This window comes from Macrobrachium nipponense, chromosome 3 (assembly GCF_015104395.2).
Source record: "Macrobrachium nipponense isolate FS-2020 chromosome 3, ASM1510439v2, whole genome shotgun sequence".
Taxonomy (NCBI): Eukaryota; Metazoa; Arthropoda; class Malacostraca; order Decapoda; family Palaemonidae; genus Macrobrachium; species Macrobrachium nipponense.
In genome coordinates, this window is record NC_087202.1 from 31,618,493 (window position 1) to 31,631,810 (window position 13,318).

At 45.0% G+C, this 13,318-nt stretch overlaps 1 protein-coding gene across 1 annotated transcript in view; it reads left to right on the forward strand.

Moving 5' to 3' along the window:
• Positions 1–13,318, forward strand: part of LOC135221688 (uncharacterized) — a gene marked incomplete in the record, with an annotated part of 360,943 nt that overhangs the window by 228,290 nt on the left and 119,335 nt on the right. Inside the window, 1 exon segment of the mRNA XM_064259420.1 lies at positions 13,087–13,185. Coding sequence (XP_064115490.1) covers positions 13,087–13,185 — 99 coding nt within the window.

A 13,318-nucleotide genomic window follows, 5' to 3' on the forward strand; every position in this document is an offset into this window, starting at 1 on the left:
CCTGATAGCTCCATTCTGGCCAGCAAGAGAGTGGTTCACAGAGGTAGTGGAGATGCTAGTGGACTTTCCAAGAAGCCTTCCTCCAAGCCCAAAGCTTCTCAAACAGCCCCACTTCGAGAGGTATCATCAAAACCCCCTCGCTCTACAACTGACTGCATTCAGACTATCGAGAAGCTTGCCAGAGCGAGAGGCTTTTCAGCGCAAGCTGCGAGAGCAATCGCAAGAGCGAGGAGGGTATCTTCTCAGAGAGTCTACCAATCGAAGTGGGAGGTCTTTAGATCTTGGTGTAAACGACACAACGTGTCTTCAACCTCTACCTCTGTGAGTCAGATTGCTGATTTTCTCCTGTTCCTCAGGCAGGAATCTAAGCTGGCCGTGTCCACCATAAGAGGATACAGAAGCATGCTTTCAGCCGTTTTTAGGCATAGAGGCATGGATTTATCTCAAGATACAGACTTGAAGGATCTCTTGAAGTCGTTTGAAACGACTAAGCACACAGTAAGACCTCCAGCTTGGAATTTGGATGTGGTTTTAAAGTTCTTATGCGGCAGGAAGTTCGAACCCATCTCGCAAGCGACCCTTAGAGATTTGACGAAGAAAACTTTATTCCTGATGGCTCTAGCCACAGCAAAAAGGGTCAGCGAGATTCAGGCGATGGAGAAGCAGGTAGGCTTCAATCAAGACGGTGCAGTATGTTCTTTAAGGCTCGACTTCCTCGCTAAGAATGAGAACCCATCCAAACCCTGGCTGAGGACTTTTGAGGTTCTTAACCTCACAAGTTTAGTGGGTCAAGAGGAGGAGAGACTCCTCTGCCCAGTGAGAGCCCTCAGAGCATATTTGGCACGTATTGAGAATTTAAGAGGACCTTCCAGTGCTTTATGGTGTTCTGTTAAGGATCCTCATAGGCCCCTCTCAAAGAATGCATTGTCATTCTTCTTGAGGGAGACCATAAGAGAAGCTCACCTCTTATGTGAGGAGGAGAACTTCGGCATCTTAAAAGTGAAGGCCCAAGAGGTTAGGGCTATTTCAACGTCATTGGCATATCAGAAAAACATGTCACTTAGACAAATAATGGACTCGACATTTTGGAGAAGCAACTCTGTATTCGCTTCTCATTACCTCAGAGAGGTAAGAGTCGATTACGAGAAGTGTTAAACTTTGGGCCCATACGTAGCTACGTCTTCGTTATTGGATAAAGGAGTTACTACCTCCCCTCAACCTTAACTTTAGTATTTACCTTCATTTGGGGTTTGTGTTTTTATGGTTGTCTGAGGAATTGTCTGGTTGGAACAACACCCTCAGTCTAGCTAGATAGGTAAGATATCTAGTCTGCAAGGTTAGGTGGTTAAGTTGAATAAGGTTGCAGAGAATTGAAAGGGAGATAGGTAGTACAGAAGTCTAGTCATGTTGTTGGTCTCGCCCCGTTTGACAGACTCTAGTGAGTTGTTTCAGCATAACAGGTCTCATCCTGGCTGACGCTCCTAAGGGAAAGCGACTCAAGAGGCAGGAATCTTTGAAGTCAGCTACCTTAGCAGGTAAGGAATCAAGGTTATTGCCTACAACTTTTAGTTGTTTCCCAACGATGTTGGCTGTCTTTCACCCACCTGCAAATGTGTGAATCAGCTATATATATATAACTGCCAGCTAAGTCCTATTCATAAAAATGAAGTATTTATGATAAAACAAAGTTTTATGAATACTTACCTGGCAGTTATATATATATTTTAAGACCCACCCACCTCCCCTCAGGAGAGAGGTCGGGCAAGAGATGATCTGAGGAATAGAAAATGGGAATGATTCCAAGTACCACCCTGTAAGTGTTGTTAACCACCTAACCGAACACCTACCTCTCGGCGGTTGCCGCGAGTTTTGAAAAATCTGCCGGACCGATAGAGACTATAGCTATATATATATAACTGCCAGGTAAGTATTCATAAAACTTTGTTTTCATACAATCAACTTACCTGTCAGATATATACATAGCTAAGACTCCGTCGTCCCCGACAGAAATTCAAATTTCGCGCCACTCGCTACAGGTAGGTCAGGTGATCTACCGGCCTGCCCTGGGTGGCAGGACTAGGAACCATCCCCGTTTTCTATCATATTTTCTCTGTCGCCGGTGGTATCAACATTGTTGTTATTACCTCCTGACTTAGATTCATTTTTCAACATTTGATCAACGTTTTCGGCTTTTGGTGACGTATTTGGATCGTGTTTTGGCATTCGCTACTGTGGACTGTTTTTGGAATAACTCTTTTGGATTTTTCTCAGTATGTCTGATTCTAATGTGAGTGTGAGAATGTGTGTGAATGTAGGCTGCAGGGTGAGGATACCGAAAGCTTCGGTTGATCCTCACACTGTATGCCGTAAATGTAGGGGGGTTCAGTGTTCTGCTATTAACACTTGTAAGGAATGCGAGGGTTTGAATGCAGAAGAGTGGAAGACTTTGACTTCTTATTTGAAGAAGTTAGAGAGGGATAGAGTTAGAAGACTGAAAGGTGTGCATTCAAGGCCTATTGAGCCTTTCACGGATAATTCTAACCCTACTACTGTAGATTCTCCCTATAGATCTCATTCTCAGAGTGTCTTTTCGGATTCGGCATCAGAAATCGCCAATCTGAAAGCGACTATTCGAGACATGAAGTCCAAGATGGCTGACTCGAAAGGTAAGGCTAGTGATAGTGAACATTTTAGTGAAGTGAGTCCTATCAGTGTTGTGGAGGGGGCGTTTGATCGTCCCTGCGGCGCTCCCAGGCCTAGACCTCTTCCAAGCTCCCATGCCCAGAGGAGAAGGAAAGTCGAAAGCCTTAAGGAGGTCGTGGGGAATCCCCAACGGTCAGACGTCCCTTCAGCTAGCTCTGCTTCATGGCAGCCAGCTCAAGGGCGCTATAGAAAAAGCGTCCTTCGCGAGTGTTTCTCGTCCTCTCCCTCTCCCTCACCTAAACGAGGGTGGAAGGAGTCGAACTTATCGAGACCGCTGAAGCGTCATATGAAGCAAGACATTGATTCGAGCCCAGAGCGCTTCTCGGATGACGCCCCGTCTGCTATTAAGAAGGCGAAGGTGGCGTCAGCGTCACCTGACGCTTATGAGGAAGTACCCCATCATGCTTCTTCCCCGAGTGATGACGAGAGGCGTCATGCACTAGACGTAGGAGAAGCGTCAAGAAATATAGTTATGGCGGTTCAGGACAACAAACTGTCATCTCTTGTTGGGAGTTTTAGCGCCCCGTCGTAAGGACGTGACACTTCCAATTAAGAAGTCTCGTCCTCTCGCACCTGCTCGAAGAACGAGGGCTGACGAGAGTGTTGTAAGACAAGAGAATCGAAAGACGTCTTTTAGAAGTGAAGCGTCATTTCAAGAGGATCTTAGACGTGACGCTCCGTCCAAGATTGTGACGCCGAGTAGGAAGCCCTTTGAGAGCGAAGCGTCTTCCAGACGCGAAGCGTCATCAAGACGTCAACAAGAGACGTCATACATGACGCTCGGAGAGCGGGAAGCGTCATACAAGACGTCTTCTAAAGCGCAAGAGAAGCAGCAGGTTGTGACGCCTTCCAAGTCGATCAAAACGGGAAAAAGGAAAGACTTTCATTCCCTTAGCCCCTCTCCGATCAGGAGTTTGTCTCCTCCAGAAGAGGAAAGTTCTGAAAGGAGAACGGAAACTCAGAATTATCACGAGTTCGAGCAAAACTCGGATGATGACGATCATGGAAGAGAGGGCTTATCCAACTATAAGGTGTTGACTACCCTGCTTCTGGAGGAATACGGAGACGAGTTGACTCCGGCTGCTCCTCCTTCTCCGCGCTCGCTCTTTTCGAGTGCGAAGGCGAAGAAGCCTTCGTCTTTTCTGAAGATGAAGCCCACCATCTCGATGAAGCGGGCTTTACACGCCTTAGACTCCTGGATGAAGTCGAAGAAAGACTTAGTCAGGACAGTATTTTGCATGCCTCCAGCAAGGTTAGCTGGGAAAAGAGGCATATGGTACAAGACGGGGGAGGATATGGGTATCGCTCTCCCTTCTACTACAGAGGCAGACTTTTCGACGTTAGTTGACGCTTCAAGGCGTCCAAGTCTTAATTCTGCTCGTATTACATGGAGTATTTCAGAACTGGATCATCTCCTCAAGGGACTTTTCCATGTATTGGAAGTCTTCAACTTCTTAGATTGGTCCCTTGGGGTGATGTCCAAGAAAGCTCACGATTCACAGGGAATCGAACCTGAAGCCCTGTTGTGCATTTTGTCTTGCATCGACAAAGCAGTACAGGATGGATCTCTGGAAGTCTCTTCATTATTTGGAGCAGGTCTTTTGAAGAAAAGGACGGTGTATGGCGCCTTCTTAACAAAGGCAGTCTCGCATGCTCAAAGGGCAGCTCTACTGTATGCACCTCTGTCTGACTATTTGTTCCCTTCTCAGTTAGTGAAGGACGTGGCTCACTCTTTAACTGAGAAGGCGACGCAGGATCTTCTGACGCAGTCAGCTAGGAAGAAGAAACCTGCTTTAGTATCTGAAAAGAAAGGACCTAGCACTTCTACGCAGCCCTTTCGAGGTGGTCCGATCTCCAGACCTCCCGCAAGAAGGAAGGCTCCAGAGAAGAGAGGTAGGTCCGCCTTTCGTCCCTTTAAAAAGGGAAAATGAAACATTTCTCCTCCAAGCACCAGTAGGTGCCAGGCTCCTGGGATTCGTGGAGGCCTGGACAATGATAGACGCAGACGCGTCTTCATTGAATATCATAAGGAAGGGATATCGTATCCCTTTCCTGAATACTCCTCCCCTAACGTCAATACCAAGGGAACTATCAGCCAAGTACAAGGACCCTGTGCTGAGGGATACTCTTCGATCGATGGTGGAACAAATGTGGGACAAGAGTGCAATAGAACTAGTACTGGATCAAAACTCCCCGGGGTTTTACAATCGCCTTTTTCTAGTGGCGAAAGCCTCGGGAGGCTGGAGACCAGTACTAGACGTCAGCTCTCTGAACAAATTTGTTCAGAAGGAGAAGTTCTCCATGGAGACTTCTGCTTCAGTCCTAGCGTCATTACGACAGGGAGATTGGATGGTGTCTCTAGATCTCCAGGACGCCTACTTTCACGTCCCGATCCACCCTTCGTCGAAGAAGTACCTCCGTTTCATGACGGGGGGAAGGATCTTTCAGTTCAGAGCCTTGTGTTTCGGCCTGTCCACAGCTCCTCAGGTCTTCACAAGCCTGATGAGGAATGTGGCGAGATTTCTTCATCTCAAAGGAGTGAATGTCTCTATGTACCTAGACGACTGGCTCATCAGGGCCAGATCGGAGAGACAGTGTTTGGAGGACCTAAAGTTAACTCTGGATTTGACCAAGGCGTTGGGATTGCTTGTGAACCTCGAGAAGTCTCAGCTGACCCCCAGACAAGACCTAGTCTATCTGGGGATTCGGAGGGGATTCTCGGGGGTTTTCGAGTTTTTCCTTCGCAAGAGAGAACCGCAAAAGGTTTGAGGATAATCTCTCTCTTCTTAGAGAAGCAGCAAACGTCAGCGAGGGAATGGTTGAGCCTTCTGGGGACGCTTTCCTCGCTGGAACAATTCTTCCCTCTCGGAAGACTTCATATCCGTCCACTTCAATTCTTCCTCAAGAAGTCTTGGAGCTGGAAAAACGGACAACTGTCGGACGTTTTTCCCATTCCAGTGGAGGTAAAGGCACACCTACAGTGGTGGTTGCTACCTCTGGAAGAGAACAAAGGGATCTCTCTAAGATCACAGAACCCAGACCTAGTGTTGTTCTCCGACGCGTTCGGAGACGGGTTGGGGAGCGACATTAGGCTCGGAGGAAGTGTCAGGCACCTGGGAACCAGCACAGGTGTCCTGGCACATAAACTGCAAAGAGCTCTTCGCCGTACACCTGGCGTTGAAGAGCCTAGAACCTCTGGTGAGAGACAAGATAGTGCAAGTAAACGTGGACAACACCACCGCACTTGCCTACATTCGGAAACAGGGAGGGACACACTCCTCGTTCCTTTACGAACTCACGAGAGACCTGTTACTTTGGACGTCTCAAAGGAACATCTCCCTGCTGACAAGGTTCGTACAGGGAGTAAGGAATGTGAGGGCGGACAGGCTCAGCAGGAGGAACCAGGTCCTTCATACAGAATGGACTCTGCACGAGGAAGTGTGTCTCGATCTCTGGTCTCTGTGGGGAACTCCTCATGTGGATCTCTTCGCAACATACATTTCAAAAAGGCTCCCAGTGTTTTGCTCGGTCGTGGAGGATCCAAGAGCGATTATGGTAGACGCCTTCCTGCTAAACTGGTCTCGAGTAGACGTTTACGCTTTTCCCCCATTCAAAATCCTGGGGTTAGTATTGAAAAAGTTTGTGGCGTCAAAAGAGACGAGGATGACATTAATAGCCCCCTTTTGGCCGGCCCAGGAATGGTTCAACTGAGGTGGTAGAGTGGATCGTAGACTTTCCAAGATCCCTACCAGGAAGGACGGATCTTCTCAAACAACCACCACTTCAAGAGGTACCATCAAAACCTCCCCGCTCTCGCTCTGACTGCCTTTCGACTATCGAAAGACTTGTCAGAGCGAGAGGCTTTTCTCGCGAAGTGGCAAGCGCGATCGCGAGAGCTCGCAGAACCTCCACTACGAAAGTATACCAGTCGAAGTGGGAGGTCTTTAGAAGGTGGTGTAGAGCCAAGAAGTTGTCCTCCTCCTCTACCTCTATAGCGGAAATTGCTGATTTCTTGCTATTCCTGAGAGTAAAATCTCATCTAGCCGTATCCACAATAAAGGGATACAGAAGTATGCTCTCGGCTGTATTCAGGAACAGAGGTTTAGATCTGGCAAATAACAAAGATCTCCACGATCTCATAAGATCTTTTGAGACTTCAAAAGTCTAAGGCAACCAGTACCTCCGAACTGGAACTTGGACGTAGTCCTCAAATATCTGTCTTCGGATAGATTCGAGCCTCCGCATCTGGCATCATTTAGAGACATAACTAGAAAATGCCTATTTCTTTTATCGTTAGCGACGGCAAAAAGAATTAGTGAGTTACAAGCTCTGCAGGATAAAGTAGGATTCAAGGGAGACTCGGCTATTTGCTCGTTTAAGACCCTGTTTTTAGCGAAAAACGAGAATCCCACGAATCCCTGGCCTAGGTCATTCGAAGTCAAAGGAATGTCTAGTCTCGTAGGCAGAGAAGCAGAGAGGTCTCTATGCCCTGTTAGAGCTCTGAAATTCTATCTTCAGAGGAAGCGTCAGTTGGGAGGCTCTAGACAAGGTCTTTGGTGCGCGGTAAAAGACCCCACAAGACTGATGTCCAAGAATGCTCTAGCGTTCTTTGTAAGAAACGTCATTACGGACGCTCATAAGGTCTGTCCTGACGAACAATTACAACTACTCAGGGTAAAAGCTCATGAAGTAAGAGCGGTTGCGACGTCTCTCTCGTTTTATAAGAATATGTCGCTTAAAAACATTATGATACGACATATTGGAGATGCAACTCAGTATTTGCATCTCATTACTTGAAAGACGTGCGTGTGACGTATGAGAAGTGCTTTTCTCTAGGTCCTATCGTATCGGCAGATACGATTCTGGGTACGGGAGCCGACACCAATCCTTAAATGTATATACTGTTCTTCTGTTTGGATATGGTCGAGAATCTCTTCGAACAATGGAGGATTCAGGCTCGCACGGGCGGCCGTCTATGTTGTTCATAAGAGAATTCTCGTCATATCTAATTAGTTGAGTATAAATTTTTTTTTGAAAAATTATGTATGTGTGCGTAGTGGTTTTTGAGTTACGGTTGTTGTGACGAGTTCGGGGATAACTCGTAACAATCCTTAGTTCTAACACATGGTTAGGATCAGGTGGTCGGGATTGGTTGTGTGCTCCTTCATAAGGTGTATTGTCATATAAGTGGATCAGCACCCATTGACAAAGTCCTTTTAGGCTCTGCTGAGTAAGTGGGTAAGACCCCATCGGCAGACCCACAAGAACTCTTGGCCATAGATCACTATCTCGCTAAAGTTTCTTGAGGTGATGCAGACTACTGGGCAAACACCCACCAAGTCTAACCACCTATCAGGTAGGAACCAAGGTTTTATTTATACCTACAACATATGTTGTTTACCTGTCTATTCCATATAGTAGCTGTCTCTTACCCTCCACCGAAGGGTGCCAATCAGCTATGTATATATCTGACAGGTAAGTTGATTGTATGAAAATGATATTGTTATGTTACAATAAAGTTTCATACATACTTACCTGGCAGATATATACAATTAAAGGCCCACCCAGCCTCCCCGCAGGAGACAGGTGGAAGAGAGAAAATATGATAGAAAACGGGGATGGTTCCTAGTCCTGCCACCCAGGGCAGGCCGGTAGATCACCTGACCTACCTGTAGCGAGTGGCGCGAAATTTGAATTTCTGTCGGGGACGACGGAGTCTTAGCTATGTATATATCTGCCAGGTAAGTATGTATGAAACTTTATTGTAACATAACAATATCATTTTATCATAAATACTTCATTTTGAATGCCTGAGTAAAGTTGACTTCAAAATTTTGATATGCCTAGTATACACACACCATATAAAACAAATTTGTTCCTACATGATAGACAAACCATCAGTCCTTTACATTAGGAATTAATTCAGTAGGAGCTGGAGCACGGCCATTTAACTTTAAACAAGGTGACAAAATACTACTTGGTTAACTATACTGTCTACGGGTGGAAGTCTTGCCCGCCCAGTCGACATGTACTCACTTTGCTTTTGGGCGTCATCAAGGAAGGACATTCACTCTTTCTCCTCTCTGCCTGCTGTTTGACTTGGTATATATTTTCTTTGTATTGCTGATATATATGATCATGAAGTGTTATAGTACATATATGTAAATACAACTTGAGTTTATGCATTCAGTATTCTAATATAGTATAGAGATTCATACCGGTATTTGCGGACCTTACAACTTTTATTAGCTGGCGATGCGTCAGACTGGTTTTATTGTTGTTAGAAAACTGGTTTAAAACTGGTTTTTCACCTTGCTTATGTGTTTAGCCCTTTGACACACATTACCTCAGAGAGAAATTTATTCTCTCAGGGAGAATTTTATTCCTGTGTTTTTTTGAAGGAGTTATACTGAAAATTTCTTTTGACATTTTTAATGTTTTAGTTTTTTCAGATGTTATAGAGTCCCAGATGTTTGTTTCTGTTGCTGCTGCTGCTCAGGCCACTCTTGTGCTGCCTCCTACCCCATGTGCCCTGGTTGCTCCTGTTGCTGGTGTTCCTGCTGCCCCAACTGCTCCTGTGGTTCCTGCTGCTCCATCCTGAATGGGAGACCTGTCCACCATCCTGGAGATAATGTCAAAAGAAGAATCGAGGAAGAGGAGTCAGAAGGTGTCAGTTGTCATCTTCATCTTTTACTTTGTCGTCTGCTGCCTCCTCCCCTTCTTCTTCTGAGGCTTGCCAGTTGAGGAAGAAGAAGGCTGGCCCTCCCCCCCTTGTGTTTTGGGAGCTGCAGGCACTGGCCCCAGTCTGTGCTCCTGATACCAGCTCTAAGAAGTACACTTCTGAGACTGGTACTGTGCCTGCCTCTTCCTGAGTTTCTTCGGATTTGTGGAAGGAGACCGCTCCCGTTGATCGTCCTGCACAAGATTCAGGCAAGATTTGGGAGATCGGATGCTAATTCAAGCTCAGTCACAGCACTGCTTCTAGTGCTCGAATGGGTTCCCAGCCCGGTGTTTCAGACCTAAGAGTCCGAGCACCTGGAAATGCAGAGAGGAGGTCCTCTGTCCAGTCCTCTTCTTGAGAGGTTTCAGCCTCGAAGAAGACGGGCTTGTTGGGAGGACAGCGTATGTTCATGCTAGCCAGCTCCCGAGTGCTCGACTCCACCCAGCCCCCCTCTGAACTCTTGAGACAAAGCTTTGCCAAGGCATAAGTGCTCTCCTAGACCCAAGCTGCCATTACCACCAGGACAGGTAGGAGTGCTTGATCCCTCTCACCTATCCCCTCAATTTCCTGAGTTTTTCACCGGGAGGCATGAGCTGGACAGGAGGGATGTTGACAATGATGCTTATTTTTTAACTTCTACAAAGGGTACACTCTGGGTTCAGTTCTTGGACCGACTTGGCTGTTCATACAAGTAGTCAAGGAGGGATCTCTGGTCACTGCTGAGGTTCTCTTTCCTGCACAGAGAATAGATTGGGAGGACCACTCCCTGGAAGAACTCAACAGTCTTCTCCAGGATACGGACACCCCTGAGATACAGAGGACCTTTAATTACCGTATTTGACGACATATAGAACGCACTTTTTTTCGAAAATTTTGGCTCAAAAAATCGCCCCGCGTCTTATACATCGTAGGTGAAGTTTGAGACCTCCCGTAGGCCTAGGCTAATCTTCTCTCTGACGCTCACTAACCCAGCTTACGCTCAGTACATTTACCTACCCTAAACTCCATGCATCCTTATTTTATTGCTGTTATTATTGTATTTTTACCAGTGTTTAAAAATGAAGTCGTAAAAATGATAGCAATCTAATCTGAAATGCTGTGACTTGCGTTTATAAACATCAGCTGATCAGTGCTCTGACTTACCAGTAATGCCATCTGTTGGCAAGGAATAAAACTACTGTATGATCATTGCCAGCACTGCCAGATGTATGACCCAGTGCTGTACGACCTTATTGTTTGCCTGTACTGCCAAATTGCTTTTATTGTTGTTATTATCATCATTGCTAATACTACTATCATCATCATCATCATCATCATCATATTATTATTAATTTTATTTTATTATTATTATTTCCTGCTATTGAGATGTCTTGTGTATGCTTATTAGTTGCCTGTACTGCCAAATTGCTTTTATACAGCTATGTTTCTGCTTGTGTAATGTACAGCTAGACTTTTCAACAATATATCCTTAAATACACTAAAAACTTTTTTTGCTGAATCTGACCTGCTGAAATGAGGGTGCATCTTATATGCCTGTGCGTCTTATATGCTGTCTAATACGGTAGGTTATTGCACTGATTTGTCCACTCAATCTTGATGAAGGGACCATGACTTCTTCTGTCTCTCTTTGAATTCTTTGGTATCTGAATTAGGAACCAAAGGCTTTGATGGAGTTGCCATGTTGCACCTTTTTTGAAAGGAGACTCGATTGAGTCAGTATTCCAGTTTTTGGGCAGGAGAATTCACAAGAGCAGTTGCTCAGACAGTACAGTCCATGTCTTCACGGCTAAAAGACTAGCCTGCTTTCCTTGCAAGCTTAGGCTTTCTCGCTGAACAGCAACAGAAAAAGCTGGATAGCTCTTTCAGTCCATTTTATTATTCTAGGGATTGGCACTGCCTTTGCTGGTTGGTGTCATTGATGGGACTTTTTCTTTGATCAGAGTCACGAGAGTCGCTTCTCTGATTCCTTTGTGAAAGATATGGATCCACATTCAACCTAGTCTTTCACATGAAAGTAGTAGTGTTTTTCCTCAGTCAAGATTTGACTACTGATGAGAAACTTCTCTCTGTCTTCCCATCACAGGAATCCCAGGTCCCCATGTCTCTGGAGGACATTTGACTCTCACTTAGAGTTCCTTTCTTGTGCTCCACACATGCCTTTGTGAGAATCATCAGACAGAGAATTGTTTCTCAAGTCGAGACCACATCTCATCTCTCTCTGCCATAGATAAAGAGGATAGATGATTTGCTTAAATGTCACCCTTCAAAAGGCGGGTATCGATGTCTCAACTCCATCTCAGATGTCGTAGCGAACTCCAAATCATTCAGCACCTGTTGTCAGGTTCGAGTCCTTCATGATCCCCTACACCTTGGACTTTGTAATAGATGATTCAGATCAATCATTGCTCTGTCCGGTTTGTATGATGCTGTACTTTTCACTAGGACTGACTTGCCAAGGAAGAAGTGTATAAGGACACATCTTTCTCTTGGTTTTGTGAGATGATTGGGAGGAGGTTCACTGCAGCTGGCGACAACATCACCTGTACACTTCCCACGAGAGCTTGTGGAACCAACAGCCTAGTCCATCCCTCACATTTTAGAGGAATCTGTTGGTCTCGATACAGAAATGTGGTCTCATCAGACCATATTTATGTATTTCTACCTTCAAGTATTGTTCACAAGTCCTTGGAACCTTTTTTCCTTGGACAAGTTGTGGATGCTCCATAAGTTGTGTTTTCGTACCTGGCTTCTTTAACAGGACAGGTAGGATCTTGCCAAGGTGTGATTCTGGAAGTGAGAAGCATTATGATAGTGACTGGCCTCTTCTCCTCCTTCCACATTCCTCTACTTCTCTTCCTTTGCACCGAGAATAGGAGTCGAACCTACACTTACTGGAACTGGCGTCTGATGTGGTAAGTCTACACATCAAGCATCTGTTCCATTTTCTTTGTAGAATAATGGAAGCAATCCCTCTCCTTTCTCTAGCAAGGGAAGGAAGGAGAAAATGGTATTAAGATAAACCTTTTGCCTTATTGCCTCTGACTATTAAGATTTTTCCTAGCCTTTTTTCTTATAAGTTACAATTCCTCACTCATTCAAAAAGGTCCAGAAGTCTGACATTTGATCTTGCACTTCTTTATACTACTATCAATATGTCAGATTCAGGGTACTCCTCACTCTTTCCACCAGCAGGAGTAGCCTAGGTATTCAGAACTCCAGTTAGTTCAAAGGGACTCGCAATGATTTCCCCCTCCAATCATTGAGTCTTCCTAGTGTAAAGGACCCATAGTTTGTATATCTTTTAGGAACAATGCCAATTTTTAAAAGTAAATTGTGTTTTTCCTAATTATACAAACCTGAGATCCTTTACACATTAGGCCCACCTCATGCCAACCCTCAATCTGAAACCTGGGCTAAAAGGCAACTTGTTCAAGAGTTTAGCCCCCGTTTTCCAGCTTCACCAAAGGTAATTTCTTGTGTAAAGGACCTTAGGTTTGTATAGTTAGGAAAAATATGATTTACTTTTAAAAATTGTGACTTTTGAACACTTGAAGTTTTATTGCTGTTAGAAAATTATTTCTATTAACTGATATTTCTTAAGATAGATGCTCCAGGCCTCTTGCAAATTTTATTTCAGTGACTAAAAGATACTTTTTCTTCAGCCTCAGATGACGGTTCTGTATTAGTGGTCAATGTTGGGACATTAACGTTGTCTCCAGCTCTCTTACCACCGAAGGTTGAAGATAGCAGTAAAGTGTCAGGTAATCAAATTACTGTTATTTCTTCTCTGGAAGCAAAACTTCCATTTATACAATACTTACTGTAGCTGTACAATTCAGAAATTAACTCCCTTGGCAACAAGTGCATAGAATGTGTGTAAAGGAGTTTTGACAG